This window comes from Narcine bancroftii, chromosome 5 (genome assembly GCF_036971445.1).
Source record: "Narcine bancroftii isolate sNarBan1 chromosome 5, sNarBan1.hap1, whole genome shotgun sequence".
In the NCBI taxonomy this organism is placed as follows: domain Eukaryota; kingdom Metazoa; phylum Chordata; class Chondrichthyes; order Torpediniformes; family Narcinidae; genus Narcine; species Narcine bancroftii.
Genome location: NC_091473.1, coordinates 132,035,134 through 132,056,175, shown reverse-complemented (window position 1 = coordinate 132,056,175; position 21,042 = coordinate 132,035,134). Strand labels below are relative to the sequence as shown.

At 40.3% G+C, this 21,042-nt stretch overlaps 1 protein-coding gene across 3 annotated transcripts in view; it reads right to left on the bottom strand.

Annotated features, from left to right (window-relative positions):
- Window positions 1–21,042, bottom strand: part of LOC138763973 (calponin-3-like) — a 93,095-nt gene that overhangs the window by 7,765 nt on the left and 64,288 nt on the right. For all 3 annotated transcript variants that reach the window (XM_069939081.1, XM_069939080.1, XM_069939082.1), the window contains exons 2-4: window positions 13,121–13,242; window positions 3,836–3,902; window positions 2,087–2,224 (exon numbers count right to left, since the gene is read on the bottom strand). In XM_069939081.1, the coding sequence (XP_069795182.1) occupies window positions 2,087–2,224; window positions 3,836–3,902; window positions 13,121–13,242 (327 nt within the window). The remainder of the gene's footprint in view (window positions 1–2,086; window positions 2,225–3,835; window positions 3,903–13,120; window positions 13,243–21,042) is intronic.

Below are 21,042 nucleotides of genomic sequence, written 5' to 3'. Positions count from 1 at the left end.
AATGTAGAATACAGATGGGGGTAAGCAGCTGAATCAGATGGATTTGACCTGGAGCACAAAAAGATGAGAGGAGATTTGATAGTGGAATATAAAATTATGATAGAGTAAATGCAATTAGGCTTTTTCTACGGAGGTTTAGCGCAATACAAGCCAGAGGACATGGGTTAAAGGGAAGAAGTTTAGGGGGAACATGGGGGGGGAACATGGGGGGGGGGGGGTGGATTTCTTCACACACATAATGGTGAGAATGTGGAACAAGCTGCCAACTGACAGTGAATGCAAACTCAATTTTAACATTTAAGTTCAGACATGTATATGGATTGGAGGGGTTTGGATTGGGTGCAGGTTTAGTGGGATTGGGGAGAATAAAATTTCAGCACAGACTGTAAGGGCGAATGTCATTCAGAATCATAGAACATTACAGGACCAGACTAGATGGGGAAAATGGCCTCCTTCCGCGATGTGAGGGAAAAAAAATAATGCTACCCATTCTACAGTGTGCTTATATCTTAAATTTATTGAATGCTACTGTGCCAAAACTGCTTACTATTGTACAGAGGCCTATGACTAACTCACAAGCTTCTTTCGCTGCTTAATGTTCAGCTCCATCCAAACCAATTCAAAATTTTCATTTTCAAAACTGATATTCTTTCTAATTATTGCATTGAGAACGCACCTCACCAACCCAATGCCATACCACGTTTTGCTGTTTGCACGTACTTCCTAAATACTGAACACCTTTGGCTATCTGGTTTCTGAAGAATGCAAACAGATGCACAACGTGAAACCATTGTCAATTGTTGGGCCAGGACAAAACAAAATAGATTTTTCTGTTAATGTGTTGCTATGCTGGTGTTCCAATGAGCAGGCACCCCCTGTTCCAAAACTGCTTGCAGCGTGTGATCTTCCTTGTTATTCTGTTTAACGGTAATATAACTGGAAAATAATCAGCCAAGGAAGAGAAGAATCAACAGCAGAACAAAGTCACCAGATCAACCGCAATGAATGCTCATCCTTGTGGAAAGGACAGGCATTCCATGAAATTCAGCTCATTCTTGACCAGAGTGATGGACTTATGAGAGTGCAAGTTTCAGTACTTTCATAACAAATACATCTATTCATTCTAATCTTTTGAGACTGGGTAAAATTCTGCCAAACAGAAGCATTCACAGCAGGAGCCTCCTGTGTTCTGAAATATGTTTAACAAGTTTATGCTGTATAACAGGGGCCTCAAGTGGAGGAAAGGTTACTATCCATAAATAGAAGATGATAGAAGAGTACCCGGCGGGGTATTCACTTTTCTGTTTGGGATGGGGGAGGGGGTGCTAAATCCTTTACAAGAACCCTTTGGGAGTCTTGCAAGGAAAGAAGAAGACAATACCAATGAGAAACAAAGGGCAAATCTTTTGCACCCTTCTACAGAAGGTTCAAGCTCTTGAGTCTAGAGACTTTACAGGGTAGTCTACAAAATGTGATAGTCTATTAATTACCCGTGAAACCTTAGTGCAAGTACATCCTACTGAATGTCAACACTGCATTATATGTGTCTGCCATGACTAACCCAATGATTAAAAGTACAATTAATCAAAGCAGAAACCAAAATCCTATGAGTTTTGTGCTGTTGGTCGATGGATAATTTTACCTTAAACTTTTAATTTTTTTAATATATAATTCAGCACAACAGAATAGCTTTCTGCCCCTCAAAATCCAAACCCCCCCCCCCCCACTCCCCAATTATATACGATTAACTTACAGCCTGCTCATTTTGTGAGTGGGAAGAAACTAGAGCATCCGGAGAAACCGACGCACATACTAATGTGCCGCATTAGAACTTGCTTTGCTGGCGGTGTGGTGCTAACTGCTGCGCTAACTGTGCAGCTTGATTGCCTCGCAGACACCACTTCTTGTCAATGCGGAACATACTAAAAATTTTGGAGTAGACCCTGAACTCTCAATCTTCTAAGAGGCAAAAGTACCAACCACTGCCAATTCAAACAAAGCATGCTTCAACAGACATCAAGATGAAAGAGAAGATGGCATTAACAAGACCTGGAGCTCATTACCAACAGCCGAGGCTTCCACTTACCAGGCTTGCAAGGGCCAAAAGTGTCGTCTGCACTTGAGTCAGGTTCCCATTTTCAAAAAGGTCATTTGCTTCAAATATATCATGTGGCTTCATCCCATAGCACTGCATGGCTTTAATAAAATTGCCGATATTCTCCAGCTGAACAGATAAACCAAGCAATTATTTACCGTACCATGAACTGCACACTTCTGAACAAACTGCAGTTTATCAAGAGGTTACTTTCGCTTCCTTGCTCTTTAAATAGCACTGTGGAATACGCTAAATGAGCAGGTCCTTTGTGTAAAAAAATTTTTTTAGGAGGCCTCAATTCTGCCCAGTTAACAACTTGCACGCCAGTAGCACGCGAGTGACATCCAGAACCTCATTTGCTTCATTAGCCTATAGCTCACATATTAACTAAAAACTTTTCCAAACTGTTAAAAATTAACTATTTAAAAAGGGTGCCAAATCCAAATGGGGCAGATGGGAAAGGATTTTAGGATCCTGCCTTGCTTACAGTTTTACCACAATGAGTAGCAAGCTATTGAACCACGGACAATATCATTGTGAATATGCGATGGACACAAGGAGGTCCTTTTTCAAAATGCTCCATCATTTACACACTGTTCGGCTTGATAGATTGACAAGGGACAAGTCATGAGATGCACCTGACTCAAGCCTCTACATTAACCAGAGCAGAAAGTGCTACAAATGCTCAGGTCAGACAGCATCTGTGGGAAGAGGAAAGATACCATATGTGCCAGCATACTAGACAATCCTCAAAACTTTAAAATATCACTTCAAAAATCAGTGGTTGTCATGTATGCCAGGTCTAAAATCTGAACCTTGACAGCAAAGTTTCAACACCACTGTCATCTTCCTGCCAGCTCTGAAGCAATCTTGAGCATGTCTTGTTCGTTATCAACGAAGTCTCAGCGCTCCACTGCAGGGTCCATCTGCCCAGTCAGACTACCGTAGGCTCTGCTCAGGCTTTAAAGAGCCTGTTATAGGAGCGGACAGCAGTTTATTTTAAAATATCCTAATAAAATTAAAATGTTTACAGGGTAATTTGGTATTAAAATATTGTGATTTGCTTTCAATATCATCTCCAGGTCAGTGGAAGTGCCAGATTTCGAGTCATATTATACAAAGGGTATCGCTCAAAGCCCTCATTTTAGCTGGAAATTCTGGGGTCATCCTGTACAGAGCCACCCAATCCATCACCATATATGGCAATGCTTTATGTCAGAGACCTTTTATTAGAACAGGAAAATGTCAATGACCATTTACAAAAATTCTTCAACACAAAACATGAACTTTTTTCCTTCAGAGAAGTTACCTAAACCCACTAGGTGTATCCAGCATTTTGGATTTTATTTCTCCAACACCTAATATTTTTTCCTACATTTTCATTAGTCAGGATTGCATCAGATAAAACTAGTTCAAAGAAAACTGGTTCAACTTAAGAGTCACATCTTACAGCACAGAAATAGGCCCTTCAGCCCACCACATCAATGCTGATTTTTTTTGTTCATCTACACTAATCACATTTGCCTGCATTAGCTCCTTGACCTTCTAGGACTTGCCCATTCATATGCCTGACAAAACATCTCATAAATGTAGAGATTGCATCCACCTCCAGTACTTCATTTGGCAATACATTCCAGATATCAACACTAGGTTTTAAAAAATTCCATTTATCATTTTTGATACTTCTGCAATGGACAAATGACTGTCAATGTATACCTCCATTTCATACGTTGTTCTTACCTGGTGCCAGTTTAATTTGGACTCATTAATTTTCTTGATAGAATCTGGTTGCAGCTTGTTCATGAGTCTGAAAATAATCAAGAAATTATTCAGAATGGCTTCTCTTGTCGTGGTATGATTGGCGTAGAGGTTAGCAAAATAGCATTAGCGGCAGCAATCGGGACCAGAGTTCGAATCCTGCACTGTAAGGAGTTGGTACGTTCTCACTGTGTCTGAGGATTTTCCCCTGGGGAATCCGGTTTACTCACACCATTCAAAACATTCCAGGTTATAGGTTAACTGGGTCTAATTGGGCAGTACAGGTTCTTGGGCCAAAATGTTATGCTACCATGGTGTTTTATAAATTATAAAATTTAGACTGCTGAAACAATTCGACTCAAGATTATTTTAAAACTTGAAAGCCCCATTGAGTTATTTCACAAATTAAAACTTCATATTTATATCAACCAAATATTCATTTATTCACAAAAGACATTCTAAAATACTATTCTACAGGAAAGTAAACTACACAGGTAATCAAAACTTTAATTAAAATGCACCCATTAAGTTAAGCATTGGTATCAAATCAACTTTAGAAGCTGATAAGATTTTTATTTACATGCTTAGATATTTCTGAATTGGCAGCTTACACTTTAAAGGATACCAAAAAAATGTCAATTTAACCAGACTTTTACTGTTCCAACTTGTAGCTATGAGTTTCAGGCATCTGTTAAAAGTCAGAGATTGACTAACCCCAAATCTGGAGTAAAAAGTGTGACAAACAGAGTACATGCATGTTTTTGGGAAAGGTTTGTTAGAGTATGTCTCATACAAACACTTTAAAACAGATCTTATTTAGAATACTGAGGTCTACCCAATGCTAGACATATTGGCTCCACAGCTTTTGCAAGAGCTTTGGAGAGTGCTCAAGAGACTTCACTAATGGATTGTTGTTTACAAAAGGCAACAGATGATAGAACTTGTCAGAGCCACTTTCTGTCTGGAAGAGAGCCATGTGGTTTTGCAAGCAGAGAGAGTCAAACAGGCTTTTTCAGAGAGGGAGAGAACTTCTACGTGTTACAGCCAGTAACAGAAGCTGGAACTGGAACAGGACAAGCTGGCAAGCTTATGGAAAACCCATTTTGGAAGACAGCCTGGTCAAAGTCCTTGTGGTTCATGCAAGAGGAGAGGACTGGCTATCTAATGTTTCACTTGGAATAAGAGAAACAAAAAGGAACTCTGTGGTGACCTAAAAGAAAGAGGTTATCATCTGGAGAACCCTGAAGGGGCAAGTTTTGTCAGCAAGACACTGAAGTGGTTGATTAAAAAGGAACAACAAATCTCTCTGAAAACTGACAATAAACTTCCTGAGTGGTAACCATTTACCTTTAAGCATCAAAGCCTGGTGAACTTTATAAATGTTAAATTCTGTGCACAGTACAAGAATTGCCTGCAACCAGTGAACTTGGAGGAGTGAGAAGTGAGATTGGACTGTGAACCAAAAGAATTTTTCTGAACTTACACATACATTACATACACATGTGCTTAAAATTAGAAAAAGGGGGGGGGGGGGGGGAGGTTAAATTAGGTTAGTTAATAGTGATATGTTAAAGCGTGATTCGGTTTTCATTTTTAAAGATAATTAAAAGCAACTTTTGTTTAAGTAACCATTTGTCTTGGTGAATATCTATTGCTGCTGGGTTTTGGGGTCCTCTGGGCTCGTAACAAAAGTAAAACACAAAAGTCTGTAGACACTACAGTTGAAGTAAAAACATAATGCTGAAGAAACTCAGCCAGTCAAAATTGTACTTTATAGAGCAAATATAAAGATACATAACCAACATTTCAGGCTCGAGTCCTTCAAGTTATGGACGATAATTTGATGAGGGCTCAAATGTGTATCTATTTGGTCTATAAATTTTACCATTGGACCTGTTGAGTTTCACCAGCATTGGGTTTTATAAATCCCCAACTCTGCTACTTTTTTGTTTTTAAAAAAATGAGTAATTATCCAGTCCCTGATCGTGCAAGTCCCTATAGAACATAAAGTCTCCATTTCTCAGGAGTTACAGCTCTTGCTAATAGAGTCAATTTAATTACAGGAAAGTCAGCTGAAAATGGCCATCAAAAGTTTCTCATCCCAGTCTCCATGAACAGGATTGCTCAGTTCACAAGCAGTAACTTTGTTATGAAGTATTAAAATGCCTTCTTGGATGTTTATTTATTCATGAAGATCTGTACAGATTCATATACTCTAGTTACAAGCAGGGGAATTGAATCATCAGTAAATGTAGATGCTGTCATGGGTTCTTTGTGCACAATGAACGTGGCTCAAGCCAATTGTAGACAATAATTCTTACAGTAACCAGCTGTAGATTTCCTGGCAAAATTCCATTTGGGACAGCAGCTCAAAGCAGTATCCGCACAAAATCCTTTGTGAAGAAAAATCTTTAATTTTCCATCTGAACTTCTGAAATGGCATTTGACTCATTTCTTCCTTACCTTCTACATCCCTATCAGAACACATCACATTCAATGGAATTTTTAATTTTTTTTTAAAAGAAGCAGAGAAACATTTATTTGGCACAGCAAGTTCCCCAGAAAGGCAAAATGTAAAATCTTGGTAATGTTAAATGAGGAATAAAGATTAGGCAGGATGAACAAATACCATGGGATCCTTTTCTTCTATAACAGAGAACAAATTGGGAAGCTGTAACATCTCAAAAGCCAGAACCTCCAACTGTTCAAGCACTTCAGAATCTGTCAGAACAGATTTGCTCAGGAGGAACTGGATAAAAATTAAACCCAAGTCAAAAGGCAAGAGCATTCCCACTGAACCATCGCGGTCATTCAAGAATTTTTTTAATATATCTAATAACCAAATATCCCAAGAGTGGTAATTAACTTTACTACACAAATCAGCTGTTCCAACTGGACAACTGACAATGCCTTTAAAAACCTTGTGCAAATCCGATCCTCCATCAGAATAGCTAATCTCTACAATGTGTGATAACTGATTTGTGTACAATATTTTGCTAATATTTATGGCTTTTAGACTGCAATGTCTGGGGGGGGGGAATGCAGAAAAAATTAACATAATTACTGATGTGTAGAGATGCACAGTCAACGATAATCAGAGGAGGGCTTCAGAATCAAGTTCAGAGAAGTGGAACTTAAATTATTACTAAGAATCAGGTTTAATTGTCCTAAACGTGTTGATTTATGGCAGCAGTATTGTGCACGTCAAATGCAAAAAATGCTGTAAATTATATTTTTGTAAATACACTTTTTAACAAATTAAAAATAAGAGGAAAAGAAAAGTGAAGTAGCATTCTGTGGTTCATTGTCAATTCAAAAATCTGATGGAGAGGAAGACACTTTTTGTTACACTGGGTGTTCGTCTTCAGGGTCCCGTCTCTCCTTCCTGATCACAGCAGTGAAAAAAGAGCAAGGTCTGGATTGTGAGGACCCTTGATGATACAGGCTTGCTTTTTTGAGATACCACCTCTTGCATATGTACTTAATGAACTGAAGACTAGTTCACAACTGTATTCTTTCCAGTCAGAATGCTCTCCACAGTACTCCTGTAGAATTTGGCAAGAGTCTTTGATGACGTACCAAATCTCCTCAAACTCCTAATGAAATATAGCTGCTGGTGAGCCTTCTTCATGATTGCACTGACGTGCTGGCCCCAGGATAGATCTTCAGAGATGTTGATTCCCAGGAATTTGAAGTTGTTTACCCTCTCTTCTACTGACCCCTTCATGAGGGCTGGTTTGTGTTCTCCTGGTTTCCCCTCCCTCAAGTCCACAATCAGTTCCTTAATTTTCCTAATATTTATGGTTTTTAGACTGCATTGTCTTGGGGGGGGGGGGGGGGGGGCGGAGAAATGCAGAAAAAAATTAACATAATTACTGCCTGTGTGGTTGTTCACACTAGGCACCTTTTTAGACTGCAAGTATCTGGATCCAACAGTCCCGGTAGTTGGATGTGGAGTGGAGAGGATGACCGTCAATGAATTTTTCCAGCAAGATTTACACTGTAGGCTTCCTCCAAAGTTGTAGAGGTCCTGCAGGATAAATCGCGAGGTAGGAATGGACTCAAAATTCCTGCACATTTGTTTTTAGACTGCCCTTGTAGTAGCAAAATTCCTTGATTGTGCCATTACATGCCTGCAGTCTAAAAACCATACTTGATTGCAAGGTTTATGTTGTGACACCACTGAACTAGCTGATCTATCTCACTCCTGCCTGTTACTTCAGTCCATTCCTGCATCGCAATTTATCCTGCAGGACCCCTACAACTTTTGGAGGAAGCCTACAGTGTAAATCTTGCTGGAAAAATTTGTTGACGGTCATCCTCTCCACTCCACATCCAATTACCGGCACTGTTGGATCCAGGTACTTGCAGTCTAAAAAGGTACCCAGTGTGAATGACCACACAGGCAGTAATTATGTTTTTTTTTCTGCATCCTTCCCCCCCCCCCCAGACATTGCAGTCTAAAAACCATAAATATTAGGAAAATTAAGGAACTGATTGTGGACTTGAGGGAGGGGAAACCAGGAGAACACAAACCAGCCCTCATGAAGGGGTCAGTAGTAGAGAGGGTAAACAACTTCAAATTCCTGGGTATCAACATCTCTGAAGATCTATCCTGGTGCAATCATGAAGAAGGCTCACTAGCAGCTATATTTCATTAGGAGTTTGAGGAGATTTGGTACGTCAAAGACTCTTGCCAAATTCTGTTCCGCCTGTAATCCTGCTGACAACTGTGATGTCATTGACAAATTAGCAGACACCATTTGACATGGCCAGCCACACAGTCACAGGTGTAGAGTAGAGCAATGGCTCTAGGGCTAACCATGCTTCCTTGAGATGTGCCCATGCTGATCATCAGTGAGGAGATGTTGTTACCTATCCACACTGTGGTCTTCTGATGAGGAAGTTAAGGATCCCATTGCAGAGGCTCTTTTCTTTTTTAAAGCTTGCTGACCAGTACTGAGGGCATGACAATGTTGAAAGCTGAGTTAGCCGGAGTAGCCCGATGTACTTGTTGCTGTCGTCTTGCTGAGTGGAGAAGCAGTGATATTGCATCTGCCGTGGAGCTATTGTGACAATAGGCAAATTGCAGTGGGTCCAGATAACTTGGGTAGTCATGACCAACCTCATTACAGGTTGAGGATGAAGAGTGCTACTGTGCGACAAGTTATTGAGGCAACCCTGTTCTTCTTGATTGATGCCCCTTTGAAGCAAGTGGGAACCTCCGATTGTAGCAATGAGAGATTGAAAATGTTAGTGAACACTCCAGCTAGTTGATTGGCACAGATTTTCAGTTCCCTGCCACATACTCCATCAGGGGTTGATGCCTTACGAGGGTTCACCCTCTTAAAGGATGCTCTGACGTTGGCCTCAGAGACAGTCAAATCAGTTTTTCCTTTGTTTAAATGCATCGATTGAATGTTTGGGTGGTGGATGTAGCCCAAATTAAGTAGGCTGCTGTCAAGCTTGAGTTATTTGACAAACTCATTCATGCAAGTGGCAAATATTCCTCCACAGTCATGAATTTTGCCTTGTAGATGGCAAAAAGGCCTTAAACTGACAGCAGGAGAAATTACTCCAGCCTCTAAGCTGCCCATACACACAGTATATCTGTGGCTAACCCAGTTGGCCTTGAAATTGAAGATTATCCCAATAAAAGTGAGAAACTCAATGACAATAATTCTGCATTACAAAGGGTAGTTGGATAGAATCTCTTGCCTGTCATTATTGTAGCATGAATATTTATTGTCATTGATCCAGTTAAAAACCGAATCTTATTGCCTGCAAGCACTGGTTGCTTTATTTGCTGTGGAGTTGTGAATTCAACAAAGCACAATTAGCACAGAATATCCACATACGACAGCCTAGCACAGAAGATTGATCTGGAGAACTGTTGGGCATACTCCCCTGAAGTCTGTGAGGTCTGGGCAAGGTCAGCAGCTCCAACAACCACAATTATCTTTTATATGGAGGTAAAGCATTAACTATCAACGGCATGACAGTTCATTGCTTTCATTTTAAAACTAGGTCTCCTTCATGTACATTTATTTGGTCAAAAGATTCACGAAGATATTTCTGGGACTGGAAGGTTTGAGTTAAGAGGGCAGACTGGAATAATTTTCCATGGAGTAAAACAGCAGGGAACTTTATAAAGGTTAAATAAAGCCAAAGTGGAATAAATAAAATGGATGGACAGTTTATTTCCCCAGGGTAGGAGAGAAAACTGCAGGGCATGAGGTGAGAGAGTAAAGATTTGAAGGGATCTGAGAGGCAAGTTTCCAACCCCTCCCCACCCCCCACGAGGATGGTGAGTCTATGAAACAAGCTGCCAGAGGAAACAATAGAGGTGGGTACAATTACAGCTAAAAGGAATTTGGACAAGTGCATGGATAGAAAAAATTTAGAGGGACATTGACCAAATGCAAACAGGATTATCTCAGAAAGCAATATTGGTCAGTATGCACGAGTTGGGCTAACTGCCCATTTCCATGTTGCATGACAGTGACCAACATACAATATGGAAAAGACCCTTCAGCCCAACTTGCCTACGCCAACCATGATGGCTTTGTGAGCTACTCCCATTTGTCCTCTTTTAAACCCTTCCTATGCATTTATCTATACAAATGGTGTTTGAACAAAATAGTACTGACTTCTATATTGTCCACCTTCCAAGGGCAAAAGTTGCCCCTCAGGTCCCTCTTAAATTTCTCTCATCTTAAATCTATGCCCTCTAGTTCTCAAATCAAGTACCTTGGGAAACACTTTATCCATGTGCCCACAACTAAATATCAAATCCATCTTTGACTAAATACTACTATAACATTTTACCACTTACAGAATCAGAACTGCAATGACATCTACTCCAATAGGTTTTGTGGTTTCCAGTATCCTCAGCTTTTTTTTACATTACACCGTGCATACAAAGTGGCTGGAAACTGTCTTTTGCAATTGTAGGAATCTCAGAAAACTGCTGGATCATCTCCCTTAGATTTACATTACACCGTGCATACAAAGTGGCTGGAAACTGTCTTTTGCAATTGTAGGAATCTCAGAAAACTGCTGGATCATCTCCCTTAGATTTACATTACACCGTGCATACAAAGTGGCTGGAAACTGTCTTTTGCAATTGTAGGAATCTCAGAAAACTGCTGGATCATCTCCCTTAGATTTACATTACACCGTGCATACAAAGTGGCTGGAAACTGTCTTTTGCAATTGTAGGAATCTCAGAAAACTGCTGGATCATCTCCCTTAGATTTACATTACACCGTGCATACAAAGTGGCTGGAAACTGTCTTTTGCAATTGTAGGAATCTCAGAAAACTGCTGGATCATCTCCCTTAGATTTACATTACACCGTGCATACAAAGTGGCTGGAAACTGTCTTTTGCAATTGTAGGAATCTCAGAAAACTGCTGGATCATCTCCCTTAGATTTACATTACACCGTGCATACAAAGTGGCTGGAAACTGTCTTTTGCAATTGTAGGAATCTCAGAAAACTGCTGGATCATCTCCCTTAGATTGCAAATATACTGGCTCAAGTTCCACTCCAGAGAATGTTAGCGGTCACTTGAGTGGACAAATCAAGGACCCAAGATGTAGCTCAACTTAATGGTTCCAGGAAATAGTGCAAGTTCTCCAGGCGTCCTCATCAACACTAACCTTCCAACCAACACCAAAACGAGATGACTAAGTAATCAGGCATTTCATTGTGATTCATGGTAACTGTTGTATGCAGATTAGAAACCACACTAAACAGATAAATCGCTACGCAAAAGCCTTTCATTCACCCTGATATACAACTTCAACACCTCCTTTCAGAGATCTTATGATCACCACAAACCAATGTGTCCACTTAAGATGGATATTTGAATCCAGCTTTATATGAACTTGAAGAATCCTATCACCTATTTCCATCAAGGTGAATCCGACACAACTGGCTAGATTAGATCATGGACCACAGGTCAAGAGCTCACATTTCCAATTTTGGCTCCAAACATTTACTTCCCTGCCTGGGCACAAGCACATCGTGCATCCAATGCTCTCCAATTTCTGTTATGCTCCCATGCTTGAAAAGTTTTCCCCTGAACTGTTGCACTAAATCTCCATCATTAAGTGATTTCAGTTTGGCCCTGATCTACTGCAGATCTTTCTGACGACAGCTCTGGCCTCATCATCCACATCAAAGTCAATTTTACCTTTCTTTCATTTATTTTTTGAATATTTTACTTATAGATTTTCAAACTCAAACAATTTCTAGTAATCAATCACAATTTACAATTATCCATTATATACAAAATTCGCCATAGACTCCAAGCCATTCTCTCCTCCCCCCCCCCCCCCCCCCACTCAACAGACCACAATTACATACAACAAAAGTTAGGAACACATCAGGGATTTGTCATGGTCCAACAGCCAGCACCTAAGCTGTTACATTTTTCTTGACTTTACTCAACTGTGCTGGAATAGACAACTCTGCCCCTCCCTCAGTAGAAAGATAGAAGGGGAAGGCAGGGTGGCAAGATATGTAGATCCACACTATGACTGTGCTCCTATAAAATTTAAATATAGTTGCCAAATTTTTAGAAAAATGTTATATTTTTCCTCAAGTTATAGGTAATTTTCTCTAGGGGACCACAGCTTTGCATTTCTGAATTCCAGAAATATATTGCATCACCTATTTAACTGTCCCTAAAGACTCCACCAATCTTCCATCCTGCAATGACCTGGCTCAAAGTACACACTAAATTTCAACTTTTCCTCTGTCCATTAGCACCCTTCTAGTGTAACTTTAAGCTACCTTGGTTCAATCACAACACCGTGGATCACATCTTTAACCATTAGCCTTCAAGTCTCAAAACCATACATACCATTTGCATCCCAAGAGCTGCACAATAATTTACTGCTGGGTTTAATTCCTATAGCTTTGCACAGAGCATACATTGGTTCACAAATGTGCTAAATGTTGGCAGAGGATCTAGCTTTCTCAGAACAGAATAGTAAAAATTGCTATCAACCAAGGCACACCGATAATAAGCTGCACTTTTACTGATGAAAAAGGACCAGGATATCTAAAGTCACACACAAAAAAATTTGTATATAAGCAAGATTCCCTCAGAACTTTAGTACTGATTTGAGGAGAGGCCAGCCTGAAAAAAAAATACTAAGCAGAAGATTAGTGGAAGAGAACTTTATTAGGAGTACCAATTCCCAGTATAACAGCAGTATCTAATCCTCAGGACTTGCAAAGTGATTAGCTACTTACATGCAAAGAATAACACCATCCTTCAGGCTGATTTGAAAGTTCTCCCCCAAGCGCCTGCCTGTAACTTCTTCAATCCAGACTCTCAATTCCTCCTCTTTCTGAGGGTCATACTTCTGAAGAATCTGGAAAGGAACCAAAGTATGATTTGTACACAGTACAGTGTCACGTAATTGAGTCTACATCTTAACTACACAAAAGAATGATGATTCTGTCATTCTACATCCTGAAAAATGAGCTTTGCACAATACTTCAGGCCTCACCCTACAGAGAATTGCACTTTATTACCCTTCATTCCTTTAACTTATGGTGAAAGAATTTTAAGACCATCTTACACCAGGCCATTTCTTGGGATATACTTGGACTAGGTTTAATAATTAAAGCTCTGAAAAGGATCCAAAGCTTCAATCATGTCTGAGGAAACTTGGAATTAATGATCTCCAGTTGTTTATTGAAAGCTTTAATTTCTGAACCCATTAAATCCTTCAAGGCTGTTAGAAACAAGATACAAATTTAGTAGATTAAATTCAAAACAAATTGTTGAATGACTGCTGTTTTGACAATCTTTCCTGTCTATATTCACAAGAACAATGCCTTGACCCTGCCCTCATTATTGTGCAATTAACACAAGTGATGTGGGGCTTAGCTTTTCCTTGTCGCTGTTGGTTTTGCTGTTTACAAGGATCAGATGCAATCCAGAGCCATATTATCTCCCTTTCTCAAATTTTTACAAAACTTAGTACAGAACAGAAAAGTGTGAAAGCGACCAGGTCAGAAAACATCTGTGGAGAACAAAATTATTTTTATCAGCATTTTCATTTCTATACTCATGCACAATCCTGTTGCCAATCTTCAGATAACCTCCATCACATCTGTTACGAGCCCAAAGGACCCCAAAACCCAGCAGCAATAGACATTTACCAAGACAAGTAGTTTTTAACAACAAAAGTTGTTTTTAAGTCAACTTGAAACATGAAAACAGAATCAAACTTTAACTTATCTCTACACTTAATTAACCCAAATTCCCTTCTAATTCTAAGCACATGTGTATGTAATGTGTGTGTAAATTTAAGAAAAGTTCTTTGATTCACAGTTCAATCTCACTTCTTCCAAGTTCTCCGGTTGCAAGCAATTCTATACTGTGCACAGAATTAGATTTGTTGTTCCAGGATTTCCACAACCAAGGTACCACCATTAGTCACCTCAAGGTCTCGCTGATGAAACGCCCCATCAGGGTTCTCCAGATGGTAACCTCTTTCTTTCAGGCCACCACAGAGTTCCTTTCTGTTCCACTTATTCCAAGAGAAACCTCAGACAGATAGCACTTCCAGCCATCCGCCTCTCTGGAGCTTTTCTGTTTCCCACCAGCTTTTTCCTGGCTTGTTTCAGCCGTGACTGTTCAGTCTCTTTCAGTGTCACACAAACACACTGGCTGAGAGAGCTTGTTGAGCTAGGTCTCATCTCTATCTCTCTCTCTCTCACTGCCCACTGTCAGGAAGCCCATGTGACTCTCTCACTTGCAAAAACCCCCAACTTCTTCAGCAAACCACAGGAGTTCTCCTCTCTTGGTCAACTTGTTGTCTAAGATAAACAAAACCCAAATGTGACCTTTCTGTGAGCACTTTGCAGAAAGGTCAGAAGCCTTGTAGTTATCCAGCCTGTCTCCAATTCCAACAAAGGTCTATTCATTTCATGAAGTCATTTCAATTAGCACCAACTTGAGAAATGTGCATAAAAGTCTCCAACGATCCTGCAATGTTACTGAATACGAATTCTTCAGTTGAGCAAATAAGATCTGTTTTAAAATGTATATGTATGTAACCCACTAATCTTACCAAATTCTCCCAATATTTATCCATGACACATCCAACCCACCAGGGTATTCTGAAAACCAAGTATACTGTATACAAGAGATGGCAAGTTAAAAAGCACAGTAAAGGAGAAGAAGAGCTGCAAATCAATATGACACAAAACTGTAATACCCTCAAAAAGCAAAATAAGATAAGCAATCTGAGGGAAAGCACATTAGCTCTTCTGTAGACGAGGTTTGGTCTTGAGCTTTTCATGACCCCATTCAATAGATGGCTCCCTCACGAAAACAAGACCATTGCCATAGAGTTTTATAATTAAAGTTCAATGCCCAGTCTCAAACGCTGCATAGTTTTATAATTAAAGTTCAATGCCCAGTCTCAAACGCTGCATAGTTTTATAATTAAAGTTCAATGCCCAGTCTCAAACGCTGCATAGTTTTATAATTAAAGTTCAATGCCCAGTCTCAAACGCTGCATAGTTTTATAATTAAAGTTCAATGCCCAGTCTCAAACGCTGCATAGTTTTATAATTAAAGTTCAATGCCCAGTCTCAAACGCTGCATAGTTTTATAATTAAAGTTCAATGCCCAGTCTCAAACGCTGCATAGTTTTATAATTAAAGTTCAATGCCCAGTCTCAAACGCTGCATAGTTTTATAATTAAAGTTCAATGCCCAGTCTCAAACGCTGCATAGTTTTATAATTCAAGTTCAATGCCCAGTCTCAAACGCTGCATAGTTTTATAATTCAAGTTCAATGCCCAGTCTCAAACGCTGCATAGTTTTATAATTCAAGTTCAATGCCCAGTCTCAAACGCTGCATAGTTTTATAATTCAAGTTCAATGCCCAGTCTCAAACGCTGCATAGTTTTATAATTCAAGTTCAATGCCCAGTCTCAAACGCTGCATAGTTTTATAATTCAAGTTCAATGCCCAGTCTCAAACGCTGCATAGTTTTATAATTCAAGTTCAATGCCCAGTCTCAAACGCTGCATAGTTTTATAATTCAAGTTCAATGCCCAGTCTCAAACGCTGCATAGTTTTATAATTCAAGTTCAATGCCCAGTCTCAAACGCTGCATAGTTTTATAATTCAAGTTCAATGCCCAGTCTCAAACGCTGCATAGTTTTATAATTCAAGTTCAATGCCCAGTCTCAAACGCTGCATAGTTTTATAATTCAAGTTCAATGCCCAGTCTCAAACGCTGCATAGTTTTATAATTCAAGTTCAATGCCCAGTCTCAAACGCTGCATAGTTTTATAATTCAAGTTCAATGCCCAGTCTCAAACGCTGCATAGTTTTATAATTCAAGTTCAATGCCCAGTCTCAAACGCTGCATAGTTTTATAATTCAAGTTCAATGCCCAGTCTCAAACGCTGCATAGTTTTATAATTCAAGTTCAATGCCCAGTCTCAAACGCTGCATAGTTTTATAATTCAAGTTCAATGCCCAGTCTCAAACGCTGCATAGTTTTATAATTCAAGTTCAATGCCCAGTCTCAAACGCTGCATAGTTTTATAATTCAAGTTCAATGCCCAGTCTCAAACGCTGCATAGTTTTATAATTAAAGTTCAATGCCCAGTCTCAAACGCTGCATAGTTTTATAATTAAAGTTCAATGCCCAGTCTCAAACGCTGCATAGTTTTATAATTAAAGTTCAATGCCCAGTCTCAAACGCTGCATAGTTTTATAATTAAAGTTCAATGCCCAGTCTCAAACGCTGCATAGTTTTATAATTAAAGTTCAATGCCCAGTCTCAAACGCTGCATAGTTTGCAGCTGCTTTTGGACTTTTTAAATTTAACTGAAGTGATGCAAAACATCTGTGAAAAGGCCACAGATCACTGAACCACTAATTAAAATAAATGTTTATACATTTGATATTCTAATGCTTTGAGACCAGAGAAAGAAGAGAAAAATGTAGAGGTATTTGAGAAAAGCTCCCAGACTCCCAGGTTACACAAAGATTCCTCCCGAGAACTGTCTGCCAATCAATTAGTGTGCAAGTCTGCAACGTCCATTTTCTATAGTCATCCATAATAATCATTTCACTTGGTGATTTCTTTTCACATCATTGTACAAATCACTTAAACATATTTTAAAAATATATCCAGTCAGTGATGAATTCCATGAAACATTTTCTATTGTTTTTACTAGCTTGACCCAAGCATGGTAGAATTTGCATAAAGTTGGATTTCCAGGGGTCAGATCACTTGCAACCTGCACCTAGAATGGAGGGAACTCAATTTGCTTGTGCTCTTGGTCTAAGAAGTCGTCGTGAAGCTAATGTGCACTAAGTAGTGTGTAACATGATATGAACTTTAAAAATGGAACAATTTACACTTGTGTCAAATAACATGAAACCTGGGAGTCGATGGGATCATTTAGAGCTACAAACAGTACAAAAGAACATGAGAAAATGCAAATTCATGTTGATACACCAAGCCCAAAAATCCAGATGCCAGAAATCCAGACCACCCAAGAATCCAGTCTTTTCAAAAACTTTAAAATTTAGCGGGTTTATGTGTGTGCATGCGCAAAAACCACTGATTCAGTGGCAACAAGCAACCACAATTAATACAGGTAATCTTATCACAAAGTAAAGAAATTCATATGAATAATGTATTTTTCTTTTATACTGCTCATTTTTAGACAATTTCAAGCATTACACATTCTTTCTGTAGTAAAACACTATTTACATTTTTGTAATGTTAACTTTTTCTTTAAAAATGCTCGTTTTGATAAAGCATGATGGTTCTACAAATTAATAAACTATCAAAATTTAACTGTTCATCTCTTCTGCATTCCTCCTTAAATTTCAATTTTAAAAGCACTTTCCAAGAATCCGGAAAATCCAAACTGACCCAATCCCGGAGAAGAACTGATTTTCGGCTTCTACTGTGCGATGTAGTTGTATGCCTGAATCACATTTTATCATTTTAACCTTTTAAACGAATTTGCCAAGGAAAGATCGGAGTATGTGACGGGAGAACAGTTGACAGTGGGTAACAAGCAGTTCAGTGCTCCAAATTTCATTCAGCGTGGTCATTACAGAATTATATGCAGACAGCGGAACTGGTCTTTTGACACCTGAGTATAGGGAGTAGGAGTTAAATAGCTGACTTCCAACACCAGAATTGTTGAAGAGAAGCAACAACTTTTGTGCAACTGAAGAAACTTGCCAAGGTTGCCATTATCACATTGGAGATTTGACCAAGATGTCGAAGAAGAGAAAGTGGACATCACTGATGAATGTGACAAGTGACAAGAGATTGATTAGATTCAATTTATAATGCAAGCAAAGTAGAACAACGCTGTCAAGAGCAAGACTGGGTTTTCAGTTGCAATTTTGCTAGGTTTAATAATTTTGATCACACCTTGATGAAGGGCTCATCAAGTGGGTTTACTGTAATACATTGTTTGACATGCTGAGTTTCTCCATCATTGTTTCAGATGCAAGATTCATTCTTTAAACTACAATTTATCTCTGTTCCACACGACCTCTGGAGTTTCAAATCCCGTGGAGTTTCTACTACCTGTGAATGCATGGGCCTCCTCTGGAGTTTCAAATCCAATTTCCTCAAGCATCCCAAAGACATGCAGTTTGACAGGTTAATGACTAGTGTGCATGACTTCTAGAATGCAGGCGAATACTAAAATCTTCAGCAAGCTGAAAGGAACCATAACATTGAGAAATGTGGCCAGTGCAAGCTCAGCGAGTCAAAAGGTCCATTTCAAGCTGAATGACTAGGATCTCGAGATGTATTGGTCTTGTGATTCCGCATGAACCTTCAGCTCAGTGAACACGTCCAAAATGTGTTCCAGCATCCTCTCAAAAGTGTTCCTGAACTGTAAGTTATGCAAATGCCCACCTTATAGAGCACTAAGTTAGCAGATCTCCCAAGTTCGTTGCACTTGCTTTCTACTCCTCAATCCCCTTCTGCCTGTGAGAGATGAGGAAACTTGACATAAAAATATGAAAGATGGGGAAACTAGTGCAGACATATGGAGTGATGGATTAAACCAGTACGGACAGGCTAAGCATGGAAATTAGAATGCAGGAAGCAGAGTCAGCCTCTGTAAGATAAGAGAATCTTCTAGTCTTTTCGACAGGATCAGTGAGCCCACCATATGAATAAGATAAGGAGAGGTAAAGAATAATAGAATGTAGGAAGTTGAGATAGTCTGGATGAGATAAGGGTCTCCTAGCCCTAGACAGAAGTACCAAGTTCTACATATATAATTAGTAAGCCACACACAGATTTATCAAGTTACGCATATTTAATTAGTAAACCCTAGACAGGATTAGCGAACTCTGCATATGAAGGGACTGTAGCTCTGAGAGTTGGAAAGGTGTGAATGGGGACAAGGGCAAGGTTGTGAATAAGGACAATGGGGATAATGACATGAGAAGACACCGACAGGATACCCCCTGGTCCTCCAAGTCCACTGAAACTGCAGGTAGGCAGGAAGGATTGCCTATGCCAAACCCATCCAGGGGGCAGAAGAATGTAAGGGGGAGGGCACTCTGATACTGAAATTGACTGTATAAAAGTTGGGTGAGCCCCAGTATGTGTGTGTATTCCCAGGGTAAGGGGAAGCACCCAACTTTGCATTGTTGTTGTAATAAATGTTCTTTGTTCTCAATTTTTGACTCGAGCAATTTCTGTTAAGGTACTTCTATTTCCAGCGAAGATTTTGCCTGCAATGGAGAGCAGCGTGATTCCCCAGTAGTTTGAGCAGTCTGATTTCTCGCCTTTGTTTTTGTACAGGGTGATGATGATGGCATCACGAAGGTCCTGAGGCAGTTTTCCTTGGTCCCAACAAAGCTTGAAAAACTCATGCAGTTTGACATGCAGAGTTTTGCCGCCAGCCTTCCAGACCTCTGGGGGGATTCCATCCATACCTGCTGCTTTGCCACTTTTCAGTTGTTCAATTGCCTTATATGTCTCATCCTGGGTGAGGACCTCATCCAGCTCTAGCCTTAGGGGCTGTTGAGGGAGCTGGAGCAGGGCGGAATCTTGGACTAAGCAGTTGGCACTGAAAAGAGATTGGAAGTGTTCTGACCATCGGTTGAGGATGGAGATCTTGTCGCTGAGGAGGACTTTGCCGTCTGAGCTGCGCAGCGGGCTTTGGACTTGGGGTGAGGGGCCGTACACAGCCTTTAGAGCCTCGTAGAAACCGCTGAAGTCGCCAATGTCCGCGCTGAGCTGGGTTCGCTTGGCAAGGCTAGTCCACCACTCATTTTGGATCTCCCGGAGTTTGCGCTGAAGATGGCTGCATGCGCGACGGAAGGCTTGTTTCTTCACTGGACAGGACGGCTTTGTAAGGTGAGCCTGGTGGGCAGCTCGCTTCTTTGCCAGCAGCTCCTGGATTTCCTGGCTGTTATCGTCAAACCAGTCCTTGTTTTTCCTAAATAGAATAATACCTAGTGTCGCCGAGAATATTCTCCCAGAATCACAGTGCGGCTTTCGCGCAAACAGAGGAACTACTGACATGGTCTTTGCCCTCAGACAGCTCCAAGAAAAGTGCAGAGAACAAAACAAAGGACTCACCTCACCTTTGTTGACCTCACCAAAGCCTTCGACACCGTGAGCAGGAAAGGGCTTTGGCAAATATTAGAGCGCATCGGATGCCCCCCAAAGTTCCTCAACATGGTTATCCAACTGCATGAAAACCAACAAGGTCGGGTCAGATACAGCAATGAACTCTCTGAACCCTTCTCCATTAACAATGGCGTAAAGCAAGGCTGTGTTCTCGCACCAACCCTCTTTTCAATCTTCTTCAGCATGATGCTGAACCAAGCCATGAAAGACCTCAACAATGAAGACGCTGTTTACATCCGGTACCACACGGATGGCAGTCTCTTCAATCTGAGGCGCCTGCAAGCTCACACCAAGACACAAGAGAAACTTGTCCGTGAACTACTCTTTGCAGACGATGCCGCTTTAGTTGCCCATTCAGAGTCAGCTCTTCAGCGCTTGACGTCCTGTTTTGTGGAAACTGCCAAAATGTTTGGCCTGGAAGTCAGCCTGAAGAAAACGGAGGTCCTCCATCAGCCAGCTCCCCACCATGACTACCAGCCCCCCCATATCTCCATCGAGCACACAAAACGGT